General features: G+C 35.8%; 1 protein-coding gene, 1 long non-coding RNA gene and 1 pseudogene across 4 annotated transcripts in view; 1 reads left to right on the top strand and 2 right to left on the bottom strand.

Moving 5' to 3' along the window:
• The window catches only part of CDH20 (cadherin 20), a 228,374-nt gene that overhangs the window by 181,402 nt on the left and 20,919 nt on the right, over nucleotides 1-26,053 (top strand). For both annotated transcript variants that reach the window (XM_079108418.1, XM_079108419.1), the window contains exons 7-9: nucleotides 15,123-15,376; nucleotides 23,058-23,194; nucleotides 25,255-25,376. In XM_079108418.1, coding sequence (XP_078964544.1) covers nucleotides 15,123-15,376; nucleotides 23,058-23,194; nucleotides 25,255-25,376 — 513 coding nt within the window. The remainder of the gene's footprint in view (nucleotides 1-15,122; nucleotides 15,377-23,057; nucleotides 23,195-25,254; nucleotides 25,377-26,053) is intronic.
• Nucleotides 1-26,053, bottom strand: part of LOC306642679 — a 260,148-nt gene that overhangs the window by 62,802 nt on the left and 171,293 nt on the right. The gene's annotated exons all lie outside the window — the stretch shown is intronic.
• Nucleotides 8,818-9,503, bottom strand: LOC306642645 (ferritin light chain-like; annotated as a pseudogene). Its single transcript has one exon. The product of its transcript is annotated as a ferritin light chain-like (transcript).

Genomic DNA, 26,053 nt, shown 5'->3' on the forward strand with positions numbered 1-26,053 from the left:
GATAAACTCAGTTGGAAGATACAATGTTTTACAAAAATTTAAGTTTTAACAACCTACAAATAAATATCTGATGAAATACATTAAGAAATTCATTGGCTTGATTCTTCTCTATTTTGAATACATTTTTAAAACCCATAACTTGTTATTTATTCAATACATATTATTCACCTACTGTGTACCAGCTATTGTTCCAGGCAGTCAATCTGAGGAAAAAAATAAAACATAATCCCAGCTACTCAGGAAGCTGAGGCAGAAGAATCCCAAGTTCAAGGCCAGATGGACAACTTAAATAGACCCTGTCTCAAAATAAAATTTTGATTAAAAAAGGGATGGGGATGTAGCTCAGTGGTAGAAACTTTGCCTTCCACATGTGAAGCCCAAGGGTCAGTCCCCAGTAACTACCTTCCCCCATACACATACACATACACAAAATCTCTGCCCTCATGGAACTTATACTCCAGGAAAGGTAAAAAGACAAAACAGAAATCAGTCAATAGTGTATTAAAGTGATAACTGTTACGAGGGGAGAAGTAAACTAGAACAAAATAAGTGCAATAAAGAGAGTTAAGATGACTTCAAATTTAAATTAAGTAATTGGGATTGACTTCCCATAAAACTGACATTTAGGCAAAGACTTAAAGTAAGCAGGAGCACAGCAGAGTTGGGCAGGTTGACAAGTATAGGGGTGAGGATAGATACAAGGAAAACAGTTGAGTGGGCACTGCAATAATCCAGGTCACAGTTGATGCTGGTGGTTTGTGTGTCCCAGGGGGGCAGGAATGAGGTGATAGGAAGAGATTGGTACATTTTGAAAGTAGGGTCAATAAGATTTCTTAAAAGACTGCATGAGGCTATTAAAAAAAAAAAAAGTCAACTGAGCAACAAGAATGGAGTTGCCATTAACTGAGATGGAGAAGTCAGCAAGGAAAGCAGGTGGCAGGGGTGGAAAGTATCGGGATTCCATTCTGGATATATAATGTGTGCAGCATCTGCTAGATACCCAAATAAAGATGGACAGTGGCTTTGGTTATAGGAGTTGGGAGTCTGGAGAAGAGTTGTGGGCTAGGAATATGACTTTGAGAGTCATAAGCATATAGATGGTCAAAGCAAATAAAACAGAATGAAATACCAAAAGGCTGCGTATAGACTGAAAGGGAACAATTAAATGAGCCCTGAGGAACCCAACATGAAGAAGTCACGAGAAAATCAAGTACAAGCAAGAGAAAAGAGCAGAGACCAGGAAGACAGGAGGGAAAATCAATGGACAGTGGTTGCCGGGCAGGATGGCACATGCCAGTAATACTAGTAGCTAGGGAGGCTGAGATGGAGGATCTCAGTTCAAAGCCAGCCTCAGCAAAGGTGAGGCACTAAGCAATTCAGTGAGACCCTGTCTCTAAATAAAATATAAAATAGGGCTGGGGATGTGGCTCAGTGGTTGAGTGCCCCTGAGTTAAATGCATGGTACTGGAGAGAGAGAAACAGAGAAAGACACAGAAAGAAAGACACACACACACACAGAGTAGTGTGAGAGGAACAATCACTAGTGAGAAATGCCCCAGAAGATCAAAGAACACTGAAAATTAACCAGAGACGTTAGGAACATGGAGGTCATTGATGACCTTGACAAAAGCAACAAGACAACAAGGGCATGATTTAAGACATGGCACAAGTTAACTAACACGTGTTCACAGTGACTTCATTCTCTCTGGTCCCATACACCTAGTTACCACTGCTTACAAGGGAAGCAGGGATGAGTTCACATGCTTGTTCTCTATTTAAGGTGCAAATACGGCAAAGGAACAGATACATTTAGAAATCTTTATAACCAGCACACAATGACCTTGAAATGCTGAGATTAGCTTCTGAATCATCACATTATTCTGGATATAATTAAAATACTATAATTTATTTTATTCTCATTTAGAATGAATAACATTCTAGAATTATAAGCAATGACTAAAAGCAATACCTATTGGTTGTGTGACACAGAATTAAGAACATTCTCCCTCTATTTGGCATGCCTCAAGTAAATAAAAAATACACTGCTCATCATGACTAGTAACTATACATGCTCAAAATTTGGAATAATTATTATTTCTTGAATGTAAAAATTCTATTCAAAAATTAAGCAATCAAAAAAAAACTTTGGTGATAATATTTAAAATTTATTATATATCTTAAAATAACAATTCTAAATAATAACACTAATTTGTTAAGTTATCACAATATAACACAGATCATATTACAAATCATTCATTTTTTTTTAAATTCGTTAACATTACAATTTGAAGAACCTCAAATTATCTTTTCTACAGATCCCTTTCCTGGAAAAACAAATAAACCTCACAAAACAGAATACTATCTTTCATTGTCATTACTAAAACTACATCCATTTTTAATCAAAACTAGCGTCAATTTTTCCAAGGTCATTTTGATTTGTTTTCTGTTATGTACTGCCAGAAAATGGAATTAAGAAAGAGGTCAATAAGTTGGGTAAATGAACTAGTCACATGTAATAAATACTTAGAGGCTACTGAATGCTTAATCTATACCTCTAGAACAACATTCACTCAAATGTCTGATCCATACCCATCTGCCCACTTTACTACTTATGTCATATAAAAGTGAAACAAAGGTCTTGCTCTTGATTTATTTCCCCTAGTCCTATTATTTTTCTAAAAAGCACATACTTTTCCAAAAAGAAAAATTAAATTGAATTGATAGAATTGGGTCTTCATAAAACCACACTGATTACTACCCAGTACCCTAAGTCTTTTTAGCTTTTAAGTAATCAATTGATTCTCAGTCTCTTAACTTCAATCTTGAAATACATAATTTTCAGAATGTTCTTTATTCTATATGCAAATGATGTTGTGCCATTTTCTAGTCTTCAGCATGTCTTCCACTTCCCAATATAAAATAAGTAATTGTTCAAAGTCCATTCTCCTCTTAGGCAGGTCACAGTGAAAAATCCTATATTTCATCAAAACTAAGATGCCATGAATTATAACTTTTATTGTTTTATGTATCCCTTTAAAAACATTCTTGTCAATTTAAAATGGCAAGAATTTTTGGGGGGGATGTAATTGGGAATTGGATCCAGGGTCTCACCTGTTTTTATTTATAGTTGAAGAGCTCTTGGGAACATAGCTGAACATATTTGCTTCACAAATATCAGATTTACTCCTTACTGGTGTTTCCATGCTATTCTGTCTACACAACTTTTGTTTCAATGCTGAATACCATCTTTCTGAAGACATTTTAGAGGTCAGTAAAGTTCATTGCATGCAGTACTGAAAGTGTACAAAACTCACCTGAAATACAGCACAAATGACTTTGACTAGGTCTGGCTTATACAGGCAATAACAACAACTACATTCCATCATCTCCTGTTGAGTTCACAGCAACTTTAAGGGGTCATCAGTTGGAGAAGCAATCATATTTCCGAAGTATTAAAATATAAAAATGTACAACCTATAATTAATGAGCTATGATAACATAAGATCCTTACATATACCATCACTCAAATGGTACATGTTGATACTCACACTGGGAAACTTTTTGTACTATCCAATATAATATTTTCTTGCTACATTTTCAGTTTTAGGCCTTGCTAAGAATTTTAGAAATAAAACTCTAAGTCACTGGCTCTGCCTGTGAATCTGGGGAAGCAACCAACATAAAAAGAAGTATTTGTAATACAAAACAAGAAGAGCTATAATGAAAGTATGATAAAATGATATGAGAACAGAGGAGGGAATACCTAATTCTGCTTAATTAATAATTAAAGCTACATTAATATTTTGTTATAATTTTTATGTCTCCATTTTCATGAGTATAATGGCTTTTCATTTTTATGTGCCTCAACTCTAGGAAATTTATTGAATTTGGAGTTGGGGTTCATTATTACTCTTTGACCTAGCATTATGAATATAGAAATAATTTTTCTGATGTTTAGAAAAATAAGAACATAAACTATAGAAGAGGGAAGAGTTAAACTCATCAAATGTGGGCAATGTAAAGCTGAGGGTACCTGGGGCAATGTTTTCTTTGAATTTTAAAGGTAGAAGTGAGGGAAGCAATAATCTTAACATTTTAAAAGAAATTTTGATAATAATTAAAAACTCTAGTCTTTCAACAAATGATACCATAAGCAAAAAAAATGAACCTCAATTATATGTCATAAAATAAAATCAAATGAATCATACAACTAAATGTAAAAACATAAAATTTCTAAATGGAAACACAGGAGAAAATCTTTGTGACCCTGATAAGGCAAAGTTTTCTTCAAAATGATACTAGAATCCCAGTCTAACAAAACAAAGAAAAAGTGGTAAGATCTTATCAAAAATTGTTCTTCAAAAGATTGTTTTGAGAATGAAAGACAAATCACAGAGGGGGTGAAAATATTTGCAAATTCTATGTCTGATAAAGGACTTGAATATATAAAGAACTCTTCAAGAAGGTCTATGAAGGTGCATCATTAGGCATGAGAGAAGTACAACTCACAACCACAATGAAATACCACTTCACACAAACTAGGATAGCTAAAATCAAAAAACTGACAAAAATAAGCACTGACAAAGACATAGAAAAACTGGGATTTTCAAACATTCCTGAAGAAAATAAAAAATGATACTGCCCCTTTGAAAACTGGTTTGAAATTCTCTTAAAAAATTCATTTATCATACAATTCTGCAGTTGTACTCATAGGTATTTACCCAAGTGAAATGAAAACAAGTTCACACAAAAATCTATATGCAAATATTCACAGAAACTTTATTCATAACTGTTAGAAATTGAAAGTAACCCAAAAATACCTCTAATGGAAAATGGAGAAATCAACCATTGTACACCCATACCATGGAATACTACTCAGCAATAAAAAATAGACCACCTATACATATAAAAACTTGGGATGAATCCCAGTGTATCAAGTGAAGTAAAAGAAACTACATGCAAATTATGATATACTGAATGATTCAACTTATGTGACATTTTTTTAATTTGTTCTTTTAGATATGCATAATGGTAGAATGTATTTTGACATATTAAACATACATGGAGTATAACTTGAGGTTGTACAAGATGTGGAGTTACACTGGTCGTGTATTCATATATGAACATAGAAAAGTTATGTTTGACTCATTCTACTGTCTTTCCTATTCCCATCCACCCTTCCTTCCCTTCATTCCCTTTTGTCTAATCCAATGAACCTCTATTCCCTCTCTGCCCCCTTATGGTGTGTTAGCATCCACATATCAGAGAGAACATTCAGCCTTTGGTTTTTGGGGATTAGCTTATTTCACTGAGCATGACAGTCTGTAGTTTCATCCATCTACTGACAAATGCCATAATTTCATTCTTCTTTAAGGCTAATATTCCATTGTATGTGTAGGTATGTATATGTGTATTATATATATAATATATACATAATATCACATTTTCTTTATCCATTCATCTGTTTAAGGGCTTCTAGGTGGTTCCATACTTATTGTGAATTGAGCTACTATAAACATTGATGTGGCTGAGTCACTGTAGTATGCTGATTTTAAGTCCTTGGTATAAACTATGGAATGAGATAGCTGGGTCAAATGGTGGTTCCATTCCAATTTTTCTGTGGAATCTCCATACTGCTTTCCAAAGTGGCTGCACCAATTCACAGTTCCACCAGCAATGTATGAGTACTTTTTCCCCACATCCTCGCCAATACCTATTGTTGCTTATATCCTTGATAATTGCCATTCTGACCGGAGAGGAAATGTTAATTTTGATTTGCATTTCTCTAATTGCTAGAGATGATGAAAATTTTTCATGTCTGTTGATCAATTGTATTTCTTCTGTGAAGTGTCTGTTCAGTTCCTTTGCCCATTTATTGATTGGGTTACTTGGTTTTTTGGTTTTTTTTTTTTTTTGTTTTTTTTTTTTTTTTTTTTTTTTTTAGTTCTTTGTATATCCTGAAAATTAATGCCTTTATCAGAGGTAGTGGTGGTGAAGATTTTCTCCCGTTCTGTAGGATCTCTGTACACATTTGTTTCCTTTGCTATGAAAAAGCTTTTTTAGTTTGAAACCATCCCATTTATTGATTCTTGATTTTACTTCTTGAGCTTTAGGAGTCTTGTTAAGGAAGTTGGTTCCTAAGTCGACATAATGGAAAGTTGAGCCTATGTTTTAGTTAGCTTCTTTGCTGCTATGGCTAAAGGATTTAACCAGAACAATTTTAAAGGAGGAAAAGTTTATTTCAGGGCTCACAGTTTCAGAGGTCTTAGTCCACAGAAAGCCGGCTCCATTCCTCAGAACTGGAGAGGGGGCTGAACATCATGGCGGGACAGTGTGGCAGAAGGAAGCAGTTCATTTCATAATCAGAAAGCAAAGAGTTTCTACCCTCCAGATACAAATACTCAAAACCATGCCCCAATTCCTACCACTTCGGTTACCACACAGTTTGTTAATCCCTATCAGGGGATTTAATCACTGATTGGGGTAAGACTCTTATAACCCAATCATTTCTCCTCTGAACCTTCTTGCATTGTCTCACACTTGAGCTTTTGAGGGACACCTCACATCCAAACCATAACAGTCTACATTTTCTTCTAGTTAGGTGCAGGGTCTCTGGTCTAATGCCTAGGTCCTTGATCCATGCTGAGTTCGAGTTTTGTGCAGAGTGAGAGGTAAGGGTTCAAATTCATTTTAAAATACATGTGGATTTCCATTTTCCCCAGAACTATTTGTTGAAGAGACTCTCTTCTCCAAAGTATGCGGTGCCTTTGTCTAATATGAGATAACTGTATTTATATGGGTTTGTCTCTGTGTCTTGTATTCTGTACCACTGGTCTTCATGTCTGTTTTGGTGTCAATACTATGCTGGTTTTGTTACTATAGCTCTGTAGTATAATTTAAGGTCTGGTATTGTGATGCCTCCTGCCATCATTTTTCTCACTGAGAATTGCTTTGGCTATTCTGAGCCTCTTAGTTTTCCAAATGAATTTCATGACTGCTTTTTCTATTTCTATGAAGAATGTCATTGGAATTTTAATAGGAGTTATATTAAATCTACAGTGCTTTTGGTGGTATGGTTATTTTTACAATATTAATTCTGCCTATTCAAGAACATGGGAGATCTTTCCATCTTCTAAGATCTTCTTCAATTTCTTAAGAGTTCTGTAGTTTTCATTGTAGAGGTCTTTCACCTCTTTTTTTAGGCTGATTCCCAAGGTTTTTCATTTTTGTTTTTGTTTTTGTTTTTGTTTTGAGGCTACTGTGAATGGGATAGTTTTCCTAATTTTTCTTTCACTTGATTCATCATTGGTATATAGGAATGCAATTGATTTATAGGTGATAATTTTATATCCTGCTACTTTGCTGAACTCATTTATGAGTTCTAGAAGTGTTCTGGTGGAATTTTTGGGGTCCTCTAAATATATAATCATGTCTTCAGCAAACAGGGATAATTCAAGCTCTCCTTTTCCTATCTGTATCCCTTTAATTTCTCTTTGCCTAATTGCTCTGACTAGAGTTTACAGGACTATGTTGAATAGGAGCGGTGAAAGTGGGCACCCCTGTCTTGTTCCAGTTTTTAGAGGGAATGCTTTTTTCTCCATTTAGAATAATGTTGGTGTTGGGTATAACATACATAGCCTTTACAAAGTTGAGGTATGTTCCTACTGTCCCCAGTTTTTCAAGTGTTTTGAACATGAATGGATGCTATATTGTCAAATGCTTTTTCTGCAATTAATTGAGATAATCATGCAATTCTTATTTTTATGTCTTTGATTTGGTAAATTACATTTATTGATTTCCATATGTTGGACCAACCTTGCATCCCTGGGATGAACCCCACTTGATCATGGTACACTATCTTTTTTTTTATATGTTTTTGTATGTAATTTGCCAGTATTAAGAATTTTTGCATCTATGTTCATCATGGATATTGGTCTGAAGTTTTCTTTCCTTGATGTATCTTTGTCTGGTTTTGGTATCAAGGTGATTAGTTCATGGAATAATATGAGGAGAATTGGTGTTCGTTGTTCTTTGAAAGTTTGGGAGCACTCAGCTGAGAATCTGTCCGGTCCTGGGATTTTCTTTCTTGGTAGGTTTCTGATGATGTCTTCAATTCCACTGCTGAAAATTAAACTGTTTAAATTTTATATGTCCTTTTGATTCAATTTGGGTAGGTCATATGTCTCTAGAAATCTGTCAATGTCTTCAAGGTTTTCTATTTTATTGGAGTACAAATTTTCAAAAGTCTCTGATTATTGTGTTTCATTATGTCCAAGGTGACAATTCCTTTTTCATGATGAATACTATTGAGCTTTTTTTTCTCTTCATTAGCTTTGCTAAGGTCTTATCAATATTATTTTTTCAAAGAGCCAACAGTTTTGTTGATTTCTTTTTAATTTTTTCATTTCAATTTCATTCATATCAACTCTGTTTTTAATTATTTCCTGTCTCCTACTGCTTTTGGTGGGGTTTTTTCCTTCTTTTTTAGGGCTTTGAGATGTAGTGTTAGGTTTTAGATTATTTGTTTGATAACTGTTCTTTTATTGAATGTGTCTACTGAAATGCACTTTCCTCTTAGAACTGCCTTCATAGCATCCCAGAGATTTTGAAATGTCATGTCATTATTATCTTTTACCTCTAAGTTTTTTTTTTTTTTAATTTCATCCCTGATTTCTTCAGCGATCCATTGGTCATTTAGTAGCGTATTAGTCTCTAGATATTAAAATAGCTTCCATTTATCATTGATTTTGAATTTCATTCCATAACCTGATAGAATGCAGGGTTTTTTTTTTTTTTTTTTTCCTGGAAAAAGCTTTATTTTCATTTGGTCCCAGGTTTGGGAGGGGCTCCATGGTGGTTAAAAAGTTGCCTAGGGGTTAGAGAGAGATAGAGAGAGGCTCAGGCCAAAGCTCTGATGCCAGGATATGCAAAGGAGCCCCACCTAAGGCCACACTGCTCCAGGCCTTCAAGTCATGCTTGAGGGAGAGTCTTTTGAAGATACTCGCCCAGGTCAGCCTGGGGGGCCTGCCAGGCAGTGGAGATTAATCAAGTGGTCACCAATCTTCTTGATGAGCTTCACTTCCTCATCAAGGAAGTGGTTCTCCAGAAAGTCACAGAGATGTGGGTCTGTGTGGGTAGAGCCCAAGGCATGAAGATCCAAAATGGCTTGGTTCAGGTTCTTCTCCAGGGCCAAGGCAGCTTCCATGGCATCCTAGGTGTTGCCCCACTCATCTTGAGAAGGTTTCTGCACGTCCTGGAAGAGGGCGTGGCCGCCGCGTTGCTTTTGCATCTTCAGGAGACAGTGGGAGGCCTCGCGCTTTTCCTCAGCCAACCCGCGGAAGAAGTGGCCCACGTCCTCCAGAGCCACATCCTCACGGGTGGAAATAGCAGCTCAGAGAGAGGTAGGTGTAGGAGGCCTGCAGATGTAAATTGACTTGGTGGTTGATGGCAGCCTCCACCTCGGTAGAAAAATTCTGACGAATCTGGGAGGCTATGGTTGGTCGTCAATAAGGAGCGAACCACAAAAAAACAGAGTTAGCTGGTCCTGGAAGCAGGAGGTGGGCGAGAAAATGGTCCCGGAGATTGTAAATGGAGATCAGATTGGAAGGCAATTGGAAGCTAGAAGAAAAGGGAGTCCCTGGGTCTGTTCCATCCAAACACTGTTGAAGCAAGAGAGATCCATAGGACCTCCAAGCGTTCATTATCTCTAATTTTTTGTATTTACTAGGAGTTGCTTCGTGGACAAAGATGTGGTCTATTTTAGAGTAGGATTGTGTGCTGCTGAGAAGAAAGTGTATTCAGTCATTGATGGATAAAATATTCTATGTTCTGTTAGGTGTAAATTATTAATTGTATTTTTTAGTTCTATAGCTTCTTTATTTAGTTTTTGTTTGGGGAATCTATTCAGTGAGGAGAGTCATGTGGTAAGTCACCTAGTATTACTGTGTTGTGGTCTATTTGATTCTTGAAATTGAGAAGGATTTGTTGATATACATAGATGCTCCATGGTTTGGAACATAAATATTTGATTGTTGTGTCTTATTGATGTATAATTCCCTTAAGCAGTATGAAATATCCATCTTTGTCCCTTCTGATTGACTTAAAGCCCACTTTATCTGAAATGAGGATAGAAATCCCTGCTTATTTACAAGATTTATGTGAATGATATGTTTTTTTCCCACCCTTTCACCTTCACTCTGAAGATATCTTTGCCTCTGAGGTGAGTCTCTTGGATACAGCATATTGGGTATTGTTTTTTAGTTCAATCTGCCAGTCTATGTCTTTTGATGACTTTAGGCCATTTAAATTCAATGTTATTGGCAAATGGATTTTATTCTCTGTCATTTTCATTTATTTCTGCTTTTTAATTTCAATGTTTCTCCTTTGATTGACTATTCTTCTACTGTAGTTCCTCCATTTGCTGGTTTTCCATTTATTTTTCATTTCTTCTTCAAAAACTACCTTATTATGTTTTGTAGTACAGGCTTTCTAGATATGAATTCTTATAACTTTTTTTGTAGTGGAAGGTTTTTATTTTATTTTATTTATCAATTCTGAACCTTAATTTTGCTGGGTATAGTATTTTTGGTTGGTATTCTTCCCCCAGTCCCCCAAAGCTTGATATGTATTATTCCAAGACCTCCGAGCTTTGAGGATCTGGGTTGAGCAATCAGTGAGATCCAGACCGGTTTCCCTCTAAATATGACCTGTTTCCCCACCCCACCCAGTGGCAGCCTTTAAAATTCTATCCTCATTCTGTATGTTACGCATTTTCATAATAACATGCCTTGGTAGGGGTCTGCTGTAATTTTGTATATCTGGAGTCCAGTAAGCCTCCTTTATTTGATCTCTCATTTCATTCTTTAGGTTTGAGAAACTTTCTAATATTTCATTGAAAAGATTGTACCTTCCCTTGGTTTGTGAGGAAAATACTAAAAATGAGGAAATGTGTAATCCTTCACCTCCTGTATTTTCTCTCTGATTTCACTCCTTACATCATGAGCCTACACTTATCCCAATTAATCTTATATTTGGTCTTCTCAGATTATCCCATATTTCTTGGAAGTTTTATTCATAGTCTCTTAACATCTTTTCTCCAAGGTCAACTTTACTTTCAAGATTATATATTTTGTGTTCATTGTCTAAAACTGTCTTTCAAGTGGTCTAGTCTGTTGGTGACACTTTCTATTGAATTTTTAATTTGGTTTACTAACATCTTCATTTTGAGGATTTATGCTTGATTTTTTTTTCCAGAATCTCTATCTCTTTATTAAAGTAATCTTTCACCTCCTGTATTTTCTCTGTGTTTTCACTCCTTACATCATCCAATACCTTAGTTTGGTTTATGTACATTCTAAACTCCTTCTCTGACATTCCTTCCACCACAGTGTCAATGGATTCTGTTATTGAAGCACCTTGGTTTGTTTGGGGCAATTTGTTCCCTTGCTTTTTCACACTGTGTGTCTACCCATCTAACAGTATGGATCTGAGGCAGTAGAGTTTCTACTCTGTGGACTTACAGTATCCCTGAAGATTTCTAATACCTCATCATTTAGGCAGAGACAAATAATAAGAACCAATACAAATAATATACAGCATTAGCCCTAATAGTTTCTGCTATGACATCTACAATGTTATCACAATAAACAAAAATGATATGCTCAGTTATTGCCCACAGTAAAAACAGTAAGTTTGCAAAATGGTTTACAATTTCAAATAGTGGACAGAGAGAACAGAAGTAATGTTGAATGTGATGAAGTGATGAAGGAATGAAAATAGAAATAAAAAATTAAAGGAAGAGTGAAAGAGAATAATAGAGATTGGCTATTATCAGAAAATTAGAAAGAGAATCAAGGGAAACAAGTAGATAAAAAGATATAAAGTAAAAATTTTAAAAACTAAAAATAAAAATACAAAACAAAACTAAAATATGCTAATCAAATATTCTAGTCCTCAAAATACTGATTCATGAAAAGTAACTGGCTTCAAAAATACTAAAAATGAGGGGAAAAAATGAATATGTATAACTGTCCTTGAACCATCAGATCACAATTAAACACAGAAAAAAAAAAAGAAAAAAGAAAAATTAAAAAAAAAAAAAAACACAGATCTTGATGAAAAGTTAAAGAATTGTGCCCACTGGAGTTCAAAAGATTCTCAGCTTCCATTCTCAGCAGTGCTAGGTGGGTGGCCTGGAGTGTGATGCCTGCTCTGCCCTCAAGGTGGTGTTGCTGGAATAAGAGAGGAAATCCCATAGGCAGACCTCCTGAAGGCAGGGTTTGGGCACAGGTAATCTCCAGGTTCTTTAATGAATGGTAATTGGTCTGGAGATTTTAAATCAGCACTCCTTAGGACCCAGAAATTGCCAGTCCACACTGGAAGATTACACTCCAGGGATCTCCCCTGGGTTCCACTCATGCACTGGAGAAGTCAATTCTTAGTCCCCTCCATAACTGGTAGACCCCACATTTCCTTGTCTCTTGGGTTCAGTCTCCAAACTCAATCTCTCCTGCCCCCACTCTTTTCAATTCCCAGTCAAGTGCATCTCCCTCAGCCAGTCCTGCAAGCAGCTAGATTGGAGGGGGAAGGGGAAAGTGAGGTGAGTTACCACGACCAGCAGGTGCCCTGTAAAAACCTCTCTCTACGTTTGATTTTCTCTTGGTAACTTAGAAACACACTATGTTGTGCAATATGGGTTTGCCAGGTCTACATTTCAGACCAAACTCAGGTTTGCCAGGAATTGGCTCCCCTAGCTGCCAGAACCTGCACTGCAGCTGCAAAATGGTTCCTTCCTCTTTCCTCTGCAGGCAGCCAGGAGTGATGCCTCTTCTTTCTCAAAGTAGAATATCATGCAGCATGCCTTTCAGTTCAGTTGGGCAGTGTCTTTGATCTTTGAACTCTCCACATCCAGACACACCTCAGGCCAGAGTGGTCCCTCTTCCAGCCAAGTAGACGGATAAGGAAATTAAAGGAACCTGCATTTTAGAAGAGGGACCACTCTAATGGGTGCCTCCAGTGGAAGCAGCAGAGGTGATACTGGAGATTTCTTCCTTATTATATACGACCTCCTGGGTGTCTGATCTGCTTTGAAAGTCCAGTATTAGATCTCAGTAAAGTCCCCCTCCCTTTTTTTTTCATCCACCTTGCTGAGAAGCTGCCTAGGTGCTTTCTTGGTTTCACACCACAGAGCAGCCAGGAAAGTGACCTCTATTCTGCCATCTTGAAAAACCAGTATGACATTCTTACAAGAGAGACAGAACATGGATCAGCAGTCAATGATCAGGGGCTGGTATCTGGGAAGAGGCTGACCACAAAACAGCACAGAGTAGGAGTTCTGGGAGGCACAGAAATGAAGTTCTGTATCTTTATTATTGTGGTGGACATAATACTGAATTTGTCAAAACCTACAAAACTTTCCACTGAAAAAGGGATGTTTTAATGTATGTAAATTACACCTTAACTTTTAAAAGATACAAAATTCATTCCAAATTAGAAAAATGACTTAAAATTAAGGAGAAAACCAATCTGTCTAACTGAAACCTAACCTAAGTGTCCACTTTAGGCTACCTATACATGAGTTAAGTTTTAAGAGAAAATAACTGAACAGGAAAGAAAAATATGGACATTTAGGGAGTAAGTACAAATAAATTGATAACCCTAGTCCTTTGAATATATCATAATGCAACTGGCATATTTTATTTATAAAATTTTGCCTTCTGTTTAACAACTAAAGAGGTAGGCTGGCACAAATGAGATACTTGGTTTAAATCAATGGTTGAGGATCCATGAGACATGAAACACAAGGTCTGGCCCTGAGTAAATACTGAATAAGAGCAACAAAATGGAAAAAACTTTTTGTTAGAACCTGAAAATAACATATTTAGTTAAAGCAACTCCTACGGATGTTTATTTTTCAGAAGCAAAGCAGTTGCTTCAAATGGGTATGTACCTCTTTCTAACACAGAGTATGCTGACATTCACATTTTTATGAAAAAAACACAAGTGAATATCAAAATTAATTCAAATCACTGGCATATTGACATACGACTTTTAAGCTTTAGTAACTGCTCTGCTATCCACTGTAATTATTCTATGACTTATTTTCAATGATGTTTTTATAATTGATGTTTTGTGATAATTGTTGCTTAAAACATTTAAGCATTTTGTCAGCTTTAAAAAATTCTTCAGAAACAGTATTTAAGTTTACTTTCTGTCCTGAAGTACTGAATTTATTTTGAAATAAAACATTCTGACAGTACCAATAAATCAAAAAAACAACCAAAAAAATTATAGTTTATGAGATGGAATTTTACTAGACAAAATTAAAGTCTTAAGGATGAGCACTGGATGATAAATCCATACACCAGGGCCAGCATTTTAGCTCTGATACTACATAACCATACGAACTTAGTATAGTCTTCTGAGTCTTCTAGGTCTGCAAAATGAGATGGTGTAGGACTTTCAAAATGAATTTTTAGAAGGGATCATCTATGATGAACTAAATGCAAAGACTGATCTGACACAATGCCCCAAGAACCCTTGTAAGGTAATTAGGATAATTTCTTAGAAAGAACTACTATTGCTTTTGAACTCAAGAAGAAATATTTTTAAGAAGGCAAACAAAAGTCTAGGATGCCTTGCTCTTAATTGTCACAACATCTTTTCAAATGAGCAAGCACATCTAAAGATAAGGTGACCAACTCTCCTGATTTGCATGGAACAGAACAGGTTCCCAGGAAACAAAATTTTCCATGTTAAAACTGGGACAGTCCCAGGCTAACAAGACCAGGGTTAAGGAGGTTCCCAGGACTCTCTCTAAAGACCATTCTGATTAAAGAATAGACAAGTTAAGGCCGAGTTGAGTAAATAACTTTATCATCTCACTGACTTCCTTAACTACCAGTGAAGTTCTGGAATTTTCCTTACCTTTCTTATCCAAAGTTGAATCTGATGTTAAAACAAAGAACAACAGGAGGAGGAAATTTTCCCTTGTTTATACCTTTACCTCCTTCTACCATTTTAATCAATTTGGGGATCTCAGTAACAGTCATCAATATTGAACATCCTTTTGACCTTGGACATATATGCTAATGGCTATTCAATTTTCTTGTCATTACTTTTAGCCCTTGAGTTTTGAAAGCAAGAAAAGCTACACCTTGAAGGTGGAGGGAGCCAACCCTCATCTAGAGATGCGTTTTCTGAACCTGGGCCCCTTTCAAGACACAACAACAGTGCACATCAGTGTAGAAGATGTGGATGAGCCTCCTGTGTTTGAACCCGGCTTTTATTTTGTGGAGGTGCCTGAAGATGTAGCAATTGGAACAACCATACAGATCATCTCTGCAAAGGACCCAGATATGACCAACAACTCAATCAGGTTTTTCCACAGATTACACACTTTCCTTATATTCTGCAATGTTCCCTTCCTTACTTCTTCCTTTCATATCTCATCCCTGGAAGTTCTGAGTTTTTTCTATTTAAATAACATGTACCTGTTATGTTAATTGGAAATGAAGTGTTATTATATCTGCAACTCACTTTCATTTGATTCAGATACACATACATACAACCTTATTTCTCAATCACGATCCCAGTGACATTTGGGGTTACATAATTCTGTGTTGCTGTGAGAGGTTGTTCTGTACACTAAATGACGTGCAGCAGTATCTCTAGCCTTAACCCACTAAATGCCAGTAGCACCCCACCACCACCAAGCTGTAACAACCTAAAATGTCCCCCTGTACTGCCAAATGTCCAGGGCAGTGATGCAAAATCATCCCCAATGGAGAACTACAATTCAGATAAAGCATAGACACACAAATGTCAAAATGTTAAAACCCTGATTCTTAGTCATGAATAAAAAGGTGATCATTGCACATTCTTTCTACTTGAATAAACCTTTGATATTTTTCACTTTTAAAAAATGGGAAAAATAAACCATATTTCCACATACTGTAGAAAGAACAGACATAGAAACTACTCCTGATGTCACTGTCTTTAAAGCATGCAGACTGGCCAGACAGGGCTCTAAATTGCAATCTCACATATCTGAGGTATGTTCTAAATTAAGAGATGCTTCCCCCTCAGGAGGGTAAGAACTGCTCTTACAACCATTGCCATTTCTCATCAACTCTGGAATCAAAGTGCAAACAGCTGGTGAACAGGTTGACACCTCAACCTTCCAGAGCAACTGCCAAGCTTCTGACACATGACACAAAAGATCAGGTTTCCAAGGCTGTTTAAGGCCATCTGTCACATTAATTGTTGAAAGCCATACAGTAAAATGAATCTGAGGCCTTAGTGCAAATAACACGTTTTAAACACACTCCAATATATCAAATGCCTGTTCTGTCAGTTGGCTACTTCCTTTACCTGGTGCTGTTGTGTATTTAATGAAAATGTGCTTTTGCAATTTAACTAGAATGATTCTCTCTAGAGAATACTTACAGTAGGTGGAAATCTGCTTCCTTGAACCAACTAGTAAACATTTTACAAGTTCAGGCCTTAAAATGGCTAAAATGATTTTCTTTAAATTCTTTTTTTTTTTTGAAGGCAATTCATCTGAGTTATAACTTTAAAAAAAATATTTCAAACTTAAGCTTTTTAAATATAAAACAGAATGAAAAGTAAACCTACACTGCCGTCAAAACAACCACAACACAAATGAAACAGATTATACTATAAATTTATATTTTCAAAAACCAAGAAAATTCTTTATGATCATAACTTATTAACTGTGTATCCATCAATCTACAACACATTAATTTATTCATATCAAAGAAGGTACTGTGGGGAGAACTTTACAGAATAAAACTTTATGTGGGAAACCTAAATAATACAAGCACAAGCTTAAAAAAATCAGATCCTATTCTAAAACAGTCAGAATATCCTGTGAATATTTTCACATCTTCCCAGAACGTGACTCTTAACCCCTACATGGTAAAACACTGGGAACAGGATCCTGATAGGAGTCACACTACTAAACAACAAATAAGTAAAAGAGACTGAACACAGCCAGACAGCACATACACAACCTAGAGTATATATCTAGTATTCAAGACTAACTTATTAGTTCAAGATATATACAGGAATAAGACTGGGTGCAATGGCGCACACCTGTAATCCCAGCAGCTCGGTAGGCTGGGGTAGGGGGATCCCAACTTCAAAGCCCAGACTCAGTAAAAGCAAGGCACTAAGTAACTCAGTGAGACCCGTCTCTAAATAAAATACAAAATAGGACTGGGAATGTGGCTCAGTGGTCAAGTGCCCCTGAGTTCAATCCCCAATATGCCCCCCCCACTCAAAAAAAAAGAAAAAAAAAAGATATTCAAGAATTAAAGAGAAACATCAGAGGTTCCAGATCTACTACTAGCATAAAGCAAAATGAGGTGGACAAAATGAAGGAAGTAGTCTAACAGAAAATGCTCCACTTGCAAACTGTCAGATGGCCTCCGGGAGGTCCATGTGATAGAGCTGGGCTATTCCAATAGAACTCAGCCAGGATGAATCCAAGAACACAGCAAGGTCTGATGAACTATACTTGGGCAGTTCTCTACATCCTGAGAGAGAAATAGGCAAAAAATAGATCCCAGGTCGGGAGGGAGCAAGACAAGGCCTCAGGTACATGGGCAAAGCAGAATTCCAGTTATTAAAGCTGAAGATAATTCCCCTTCTGCACTGTGGTTACAAAGAAAGAACAGAATTCATATTGCTAGATAAAAGGTCCCTGACTCTAAACTACCCACAGCAACAGAATGTTCCCAAGCAGAACATCAAATCTCTGGCTATCATTTAATAAGTCAATTTTAGATTGCTTTCCTCTGTTACCTTTCCCCAAATAGTTCATTTTACCTTATTTTTAATATAAAATTAGTGTGCTTTAAAATTATTTGCATATGTTACATGCTGCATGGTTAATTCATCTTCTGAATTTTGGTTATGAAGAATAAATAAGTGCTGACGATACAGCCCATCTCGTAGGGCGCTTGCCTAGCACACACAAGGGCCAGGGTTGGAATCCCCAGCACCGCGGGCAATTAAAAAAAAAAAAAAAAAAAAAAAAACACACACACACTTCAGAAGATGAAGAATAAATAAGATTCATATTCATAAAAAGAAAATACTAATTAAATCACCAAAATAATCAATGTCTTATCTGAAGTTAAAATGTGATAGATTAAAGGACATTTAACATTTTAAAAAGATTTTTAGGACTTTTACCATCTCCATTCCAAAAAGTTGATAGTATGTTCAAGTATGTAATCTGGTTGTCATTTATTGGTAAACCCCAAAATAGTGTATCCAGATGTAGTCATATGTATATTAAAAATATAATGTATAGATTCCCTGAATTTTTAATAAATATTCAAGGAATTTCTGGAAAGCAGGTTACTGAACAATTTGGCAACTGAAATAGGCTTCTGCTGATGTAGAAATAGCCTACTCTCTTGTGCTATCCAGAGTATGTGGATTTACCACTACCTGATCATGACCCCAAATTGAGAGAAGCAGGGAGTTCAACACAGTTACTATTTGCTTAACACAGTTCTGTATATGTGCTACACCTATTCTGCTTATAGTACATGCGAATATTAAAGTTAGAGAAAGGAAAGCTACCTACAAAATCCACTAGTGTGTCCCAATTTCCTCATTTTCCACCTGTATTCTACACCTTTAATTTCTTCACCCACCTCCTGGAAATTGGCCCAGTGCCCCATTCAGAGAAATGAGGCCATTATGCCCTCAAAGCAAACCTCATCTGGGAAAGTGGAAATGGGAGAGGAATTCCACTTGATGAGGGAGGCTTCTTGAGTCAGGGTCCTGCTGTGTCAACCAGGCAATGCTGTCAGGGGTCCTGGCACTTTGTTATTTCCATTACTCCATCTCCCATACCATCTGTGACATTTGCTATGGTGTTGCAGGTTTGAGTGTAGAAAGCTGGTTCCTCATAGGCTGCTCTCTTCTTGGCATTATGCCTACAGTTTGGAGTGCTGCCATTGAGGTTATGGCTCTGTGGACCAAATGCTGGGCTTCTCTCATGTGTGAGGAGCTGAAAGATAAGACTGTCATGAGTCAACTAGTGTGTTTTTTTTTTTTCCCCTAGAAGAAAATTCGATTCTTAAAATAGCTAGTAAACTTTAAAACTAAATCACAAATTATGCCTAGAAAAAAAATAATGTTCCAGTTCATTTTAAATGAACTTTATAGGTATTTTTTTTTTTTATTAAAAAGTCAGCTGTTTACTTTCAGGGATTATCTGGGAGAGGTCGATTTCTGTTTCCTTAGACAATCTCATACAATGCATGTGTCAGTAGTGCAGCATGCTCTGTTAGTTAGGTCAAGGAATCTGAAGCCAGACTACCTAGGCTCGGTTCTCAGCAGTGTGACCTTGGACAAATGACTTAAACCTCTCCAAACCTCAGTTTTCTCACCTGCAAAACAGCATAAGAGTAACCTACCTCATAGTGTTCCTTTAAGATTAAATGACAACAACATACACAGTATGTGCCAAACAGTGCCTGGCATACAGTAAATGTTCATTAAACAGGGTCACAGATAGAATGAGACATTAATTTATGTTCTTAAAGGTCCTAACTCAGGAAATTCAAATTGAAATGAGTCCAACTTCTTCAGACCTTTCTCAATGGTTATCTCTTGAATTGCTAATTCTCTGAATGGCCTTCCCGAATCTCTGCAAAAGATATGTGCATATTTGAAACAAAATACCATTTTAATAACCTATATGTGTTTGTGTGTATATGTATACATATATATTCAGACTGTATACCTATGTATATATGAAACAAGTTTTACATCAAATTATACTTCTAGTATGTGATAGTCTGGCATATATATATTCTAATTCATTTTGCTTCAATGCTACTCATAACCCACTATACTGACTTTGTAACCTACTAACCTACAGTTTAAAAAACAATGCACTAGACACTTTATTCCCAGCAAAACTGTACTTGCTCCATCTCAACAAATTTAAGATACAGACTACAATCAGTGAGCAACTTAAAAAAGAGTTTTGAACAAAATACATCCTGTGGACACTATTTAAACATATTGTAAGAATCCAAGAGTTATAACTCCATATATATGGTTTCAAATCTTAGTTCCGCAAATAACCTGTGTAATGTATGAAAGTGACTTAATTTCCCTAAGTCTCAGCTTCCTTTTCTGATGACTGGTGAAATAATTTCCCAGGGACATTGTAAAATTTTTAAAAGAACCTATGTATTAAGTCCATGGTAAAGTGCCTGGTATTCAATGAATTTCAGTTATTAAAATTACTCACCTTTTTAGAATAGAGTTCCTTATTTATTTTGGATATTAGCTCCTTATTCAATGTATATTTTGCAATATTTTCTTCCAGTCTTTTGAGTTTTCTCTCCAATCTGTTAACTGTTTCCTTTGCTGGGCAGAACCTTTTTAGGGGCTGGGATTATAGCTCAGTGGTAGAGCATTTGCCTAGCACATGTGAGGAACTGGGTTCAATCCTCAGTACCACATAAAAATAAACGAATAAAATAAAGGTATAAACAAAAAAGAAGCTTTTTAGTTTGATATAATCTCATTTGTCTATTTTTGTTCTTATTGCCTCTGTGATTTTAGAGTTATATTCAAGAAATCATTGCCCAATAGGGCACAGTACCACACACCTTTAATCACAGCAACTCAGGAAGCTGAGGTAGGAGAGGAGGAGTATCACCACCCTGGGTAATTTAGCGATACTCTATCTCAAAATAAAATACAAAGGGCTGGGGATATAACACTGAGGTAGTCCCACTGGTTTCAATCCCAATACTGGGGACAAAAAAAAAAAAAAAAGCAAGCACTGCCCAGACCAATGCTGTGCAGTTTTCTTCCAGTAATTTTACAATTTCAGGTATTATATTTAAGTCTGTAATTCATTTGAGTTGATTCTTGTGTAAGAGGTCAGATGAGACAGTTTTCCCAGTACCATTTATTAAGGAGACTATACTTTCCACATTATGTATTCTTGGTACTCTATCAAAAATTGATTGATTGACCATAGAGATATGGGTTTATTAATGGATTCTCTAGTCTATTCCACTGGTCAATTTGTCTGGTTTATACCAGTATCATGCTATTTTAATTAGATTTGTAATATATTTTGAAATCAGGACAAATAACTAAAAGAAGACATACAAGTATTCCACACATATACAAAAATATGGTCAACATTACTAATCATCAGGAAAATACAACTTAAACCACAATGAGCTATCATCTCACACCTGTTAAAATAACTATTTTCAAAAAGAAGATGAAAGATAAGTGCTGGCAAAGATGTAGAGAAAAGGAAACCCTTGTACCCTGTTAATGGGAATGTAAATTAGAACATCAATTTTGGAAGAGTATAAAAATTCTTTGAAACACTAGAAATAGAACTACATAAGATACAGCAATTTCACTTCTGAGTATATATCCAAAAGAATGTTAAAATGTCTGCATTTCCATTCACTGCAGTATTATTTACAATAGCTAAGATATGGAAACAATGTAAGGGCCCACCAACAGATAAACGAGTTTTTGAAATGTGGTATATGCACACAATGGAACATTATTCACATATGCAAAGCGAAATAACTCAGGTACAGGAAAACAAATATTGCATGATCTTATTTATATGAAGAATCTTTAAAAGTTAAAGTCACAGAAATAGAATGGTTATCAGGGGCCAGTGGTGGGGTGGGGTTTGGGGTGGAGGAGAGGGAAAAGAAAGATGTTGATCAAAAGGCCCAAAGTTTCAGTTAGGATGAGTAAGTTCTGGTGATCATTTGTATAAGCATAGTGACTGTGGTTAACAATAATGTATTATATATTTCAAAATTGCTGGAAGAGTTGAATAAATGTTCTTAACAAAAAGAAATAATAAGTATGTGAGGTGATAAGAATATTAATTAGCCTGATTTTTTCATTTCACAATGTGTATATAAACATTACTTATACCCCATCAATACATACATTTTTGTTCATTAAAAATAAAAATTACTAGTCCTTGGTAAAGGACTACGTAAGGTTCTTAATAATGGTTCTCAATCATTCTCGATCATTATTGTTTATCAAAATCCCTTATGGAGGATTTTTAACAAACTGATGCCTCAACCTTGTTCCATACTTCACAAATCTCCCAACATGAAGACCAAGTGAGCTAATACAGGTGAAAGAACACAAAAGAATCAGACTCTTTTAAAGCTTACTCAGTACCAAGTTTACTAATGACTTGAAGGATACAGACAACAGCTCTTTCCTTGGAAAGGTCTGAAAACATCAGGCACAACTGCATGTATATCACCTTAATTGGTCCAGACTGAACATGAGAGGCTGAAGCAATGGATGAGGTCCATTGCCTGAACAGAAAAAGTCATTTTTGTTATAGAACAACAGTTATCATACCCTACTAAACTACATAGCTGACATGACATCTTCCAGCAAGGTATAGCCCATGAATGTGTTAACCAGGTTTATTTACAATAAATAACACAGACAGACCTGGTGCATCCTGCTAAAAGCATTCTATAGATAAAGAATCTTCAGCTAGTAAATACCAATACTATATTTGTCAGAGGTTAGTCTTAGCATGTCTACAAAGAGCCTGGTGCAAAGCTTTCCTTCCCAACAAGTAATACTAATTATAAGCACTAGAACCATTAAACTATACCTTTTTCTTTTTTCCAGTTTAAAATTATGTGGATTTTGAACAAATATATGTGGAGGTTTTTACTATAATTCTCGGGGCAGTATTAGGTTTTGAGTAGCATAAATTGACCTTTAAATAATTTAAAAATGCCCTAAGATTCTTGGCACCTTGTCTATTTCATTTTTTTTAATAATAAAACTGAAGCAGTTTATTTTTTGGTTTTGGGTTTTTGTTCTTTGTTTTCGAATATAACAAAATGATGTCTTTAAGGTACTGACAACTCAGAGTTGACTGAGTCATGTTTCACATAGTCTATACTCGGTTCTCTCATGGTATTGTATGTTTATCCAAATGCAAATAATGCATATAATCCACATTTTTGCAGATACTCCATTGACAGAAGCAGTGACCCTGGAAGATTTTTCTATGTTGACATTACAACAGGTGCCCTAATGACTGCAAGACCCTTAGATCGAGAAGAATTTTCTTGGCATAATATCACTGTCCTTGCCATGGAAATGAGTAAGTATCAAAACAGGTCTCCATGTAGTGACAAAGTATGTGTAGAAATTGGAAGTTTCTAGAATTTGTAACAAAATGCACTCTTTAAAAAGAACCTGAAATCACATTTTATGCAAATAAGTAAATGCATTTCAGTTCAAATACCTTGAGTAACTATAGTATATTTAGCTATACTCTACAGAAAAAAGCAAACAAAACATGCAAAAGCAGCACTCCAAGTAGCTATGAGGAAAAGGAATGATTCCTGAAAAATCTAAAAGGCTTCCAATCTTTAACAAGACTGCAAATGTATACACAGCATAAATATTATTACTCAATGAAAACTAATATCAATAACATATCACTTGTTAAACAGACACCAACTCAGCCATACCTGCAAGAATGGGACATCTCATAATAAAATGCAGATGAACATAATGGAATGGAAAATTAATAAAAACTATATTAACATATAGGTTATAAACTTAAAAAGGAAAGCTGGGAATATAGCTTGGTGAGAGTTCTTGCTTAGCATGCAAGCACAAAGTCCTGAATTCAATCCCCAACACCACTTAAAAAAAAAAAAAAAAAAAAAGACCTTAACAAAAGTGAGGTTATACATTACATTCTGCTTTTTTCATAATACCTAGTGATGATAAAGGTTCAGGAAAATACCAGTCCCTAGCTTATTAGGTATATAACTAGGCACAGCTATTCAGAAGGCCAATTTGGCAATACATATTAAGATTCTTCAAAATATTCATACTCTTTCTCAGGTATTTTGCTAGTAATTATCTTTTAAAAATTATAAATATCATCAAACACTGATATAACAAAATGTCTACTGCAGTGTTATTTTTAATTAGGGAGAAAATGGGAATTACCTAAATGTCTGACAAATGGAGATTGGCCAAATATAAATTACAATACAACCTACTGTAAAATGAGAATATCATGTAGACATTAACCATCATACTTTCAAAGTATATTCAATAACGGGATAATCTTGTCCTACAATTATTCTGAATCCATTATTTTTATTTTGCTTAACTGCAATTTTGGTGTATATATCTTTGTGTATGTGTACAGTTCCATCATTTTGGATACACACATTAAATTACATACATAAAATCTCAGGTGGTAGGTTTATGGATTAAATTCATCCTCTTAATGCTTTTTCTGGTATTTTTATTATTCCTTCTACAAACAAGAACCACTATTGTAATAAACAAATTCTAATTATGTTGATATTTTCTAGGATCAATATTTTTAAGAAAAAAAAGAACCAGAAGAATGATGCATTCTGGGATTTAGTAGAATTATTTGCTAAGAAAAATTTCTGTGTCCTGTAATTTCTGTTCTGTCTCCTTGGGTGGTGACCAAATCGGAAAAAGACAAGAACAGCACCATAGGGGCTGTGAAACTATCTTTGTGTGGCAATGCCAAGCAAAAGACACAGACCTAAAAGACACATTTCCCCATGAGTGCCTATGTATGGCTTCTGCCCCAGCCAAAGACATGGATTTGGTGTGGTGTGGGTTTAATCCAGTAATACCCTTTTAGTCCCTAAGCAGAAATAAAAATATGGTGTTATCTGTATTCCACTAAATAACTTGAAACCTTTTTGAAACATAATTCAAAGAACTGATTACTCCACAGGCATAAAGCCAAGCAGTGGCACACAGCATGCATCCAATTAGAAATGGGCTGTTTTAAAGCCCAGAATACAGAATTGACTACCTTTAATTCCAGAACCCAAATTATGAACCAAGCAGGAAACTCAAAACCTCTTTTCAAGGTCTGTTTTGTGACACTTGCTTCCCTCTAGTCTCACCCTTCCCTTCATACTCCTGATGTTAAACATACCTTAAGCAGACACCTCCTTCTGTCCAAGCTTCTTGTGTCTGACCACACACTCTTAACAGGCAACATACACATCCTATGTTTATATTCCCATGTCCATGTACTTTATCCATTTCTTTGCAAATAAGACTAACCCAATAAATACCTTACTTTCAGCAAAGAGCTACTTTTCTGCATTACAGAATTCTCACCTTCAGTTCTTCTTACATTCTCTTTAGATAATCCCTCCCAGGTGGGAAGTGTTTCTGTCACAATCAAAGTCTTAGATGTGAATGACAATGCTCCAGAGTTCTCCAGATTCTATGAAGCTTTTGTCTGTGAGAATGCCAAAGTTGGGCAGGTAAGATGGCCTATAAGCCAAGCACCTCAATGTATAAAAACACGGTTTCAAATAACCAAATTTGCCACCAAAGACATTTCTACTCCATCAGTACAGTTTAAAAAAGAGTCCCCAATTTTTCTATATACCGGCTTTCAACAGTTTACATGTTGAGACAATTACTTGGAGACTACATTACCTTTTATGATCTAAACAGGGCCTTCACAGAGGCTTGATTCACAGGGTAGCCTGTATAAGGTGTGTACCCACCTTAAAACAAAACCATTAACATACCAACTGTAAAAACACCTGCTCTGGGCCCAGAAAGGAGTGACCATCCAGATCAAGAGGAGGAAGAATAGCTTTTTCCTAAGAATAGCCCAATCCTTGAAAATATTATAATAGGGAAAATTTGTATTCTGTATGTTCCCAACTCCTTCCTTAACTTCTGACATCAAAGAACTCTGTTTAAGATTTGTCTGCCCTATTATCAGAATGTTTCATTACCTGGAATTACCTATCCTCTCACACACCCCTCAGTTAAAACACCCATTTTCTTAGTGCTGCTCATTTTAGGTAGTTTTTAAAGGAAAGTAATTGGAAGGAACAAAGTTCTAGTTATTTGAAATAACTTTAGACCCTTAACCTTCTGAGACGTCTTTGGGTAATTTTCTTTTGCTTTGGGTTTTTTATTGTTT

Source organism: Sciurus vulgaris, assembly GCF_902686455.1.
Source record: "Sciurus vulgaris genome assembly, chromosome: 13".
NCBI lineage: Eukaryota > Metazoa > Chordata > Mammalia > Rodentia > Sciuridae > Sciurus > Sciurus vulgaris.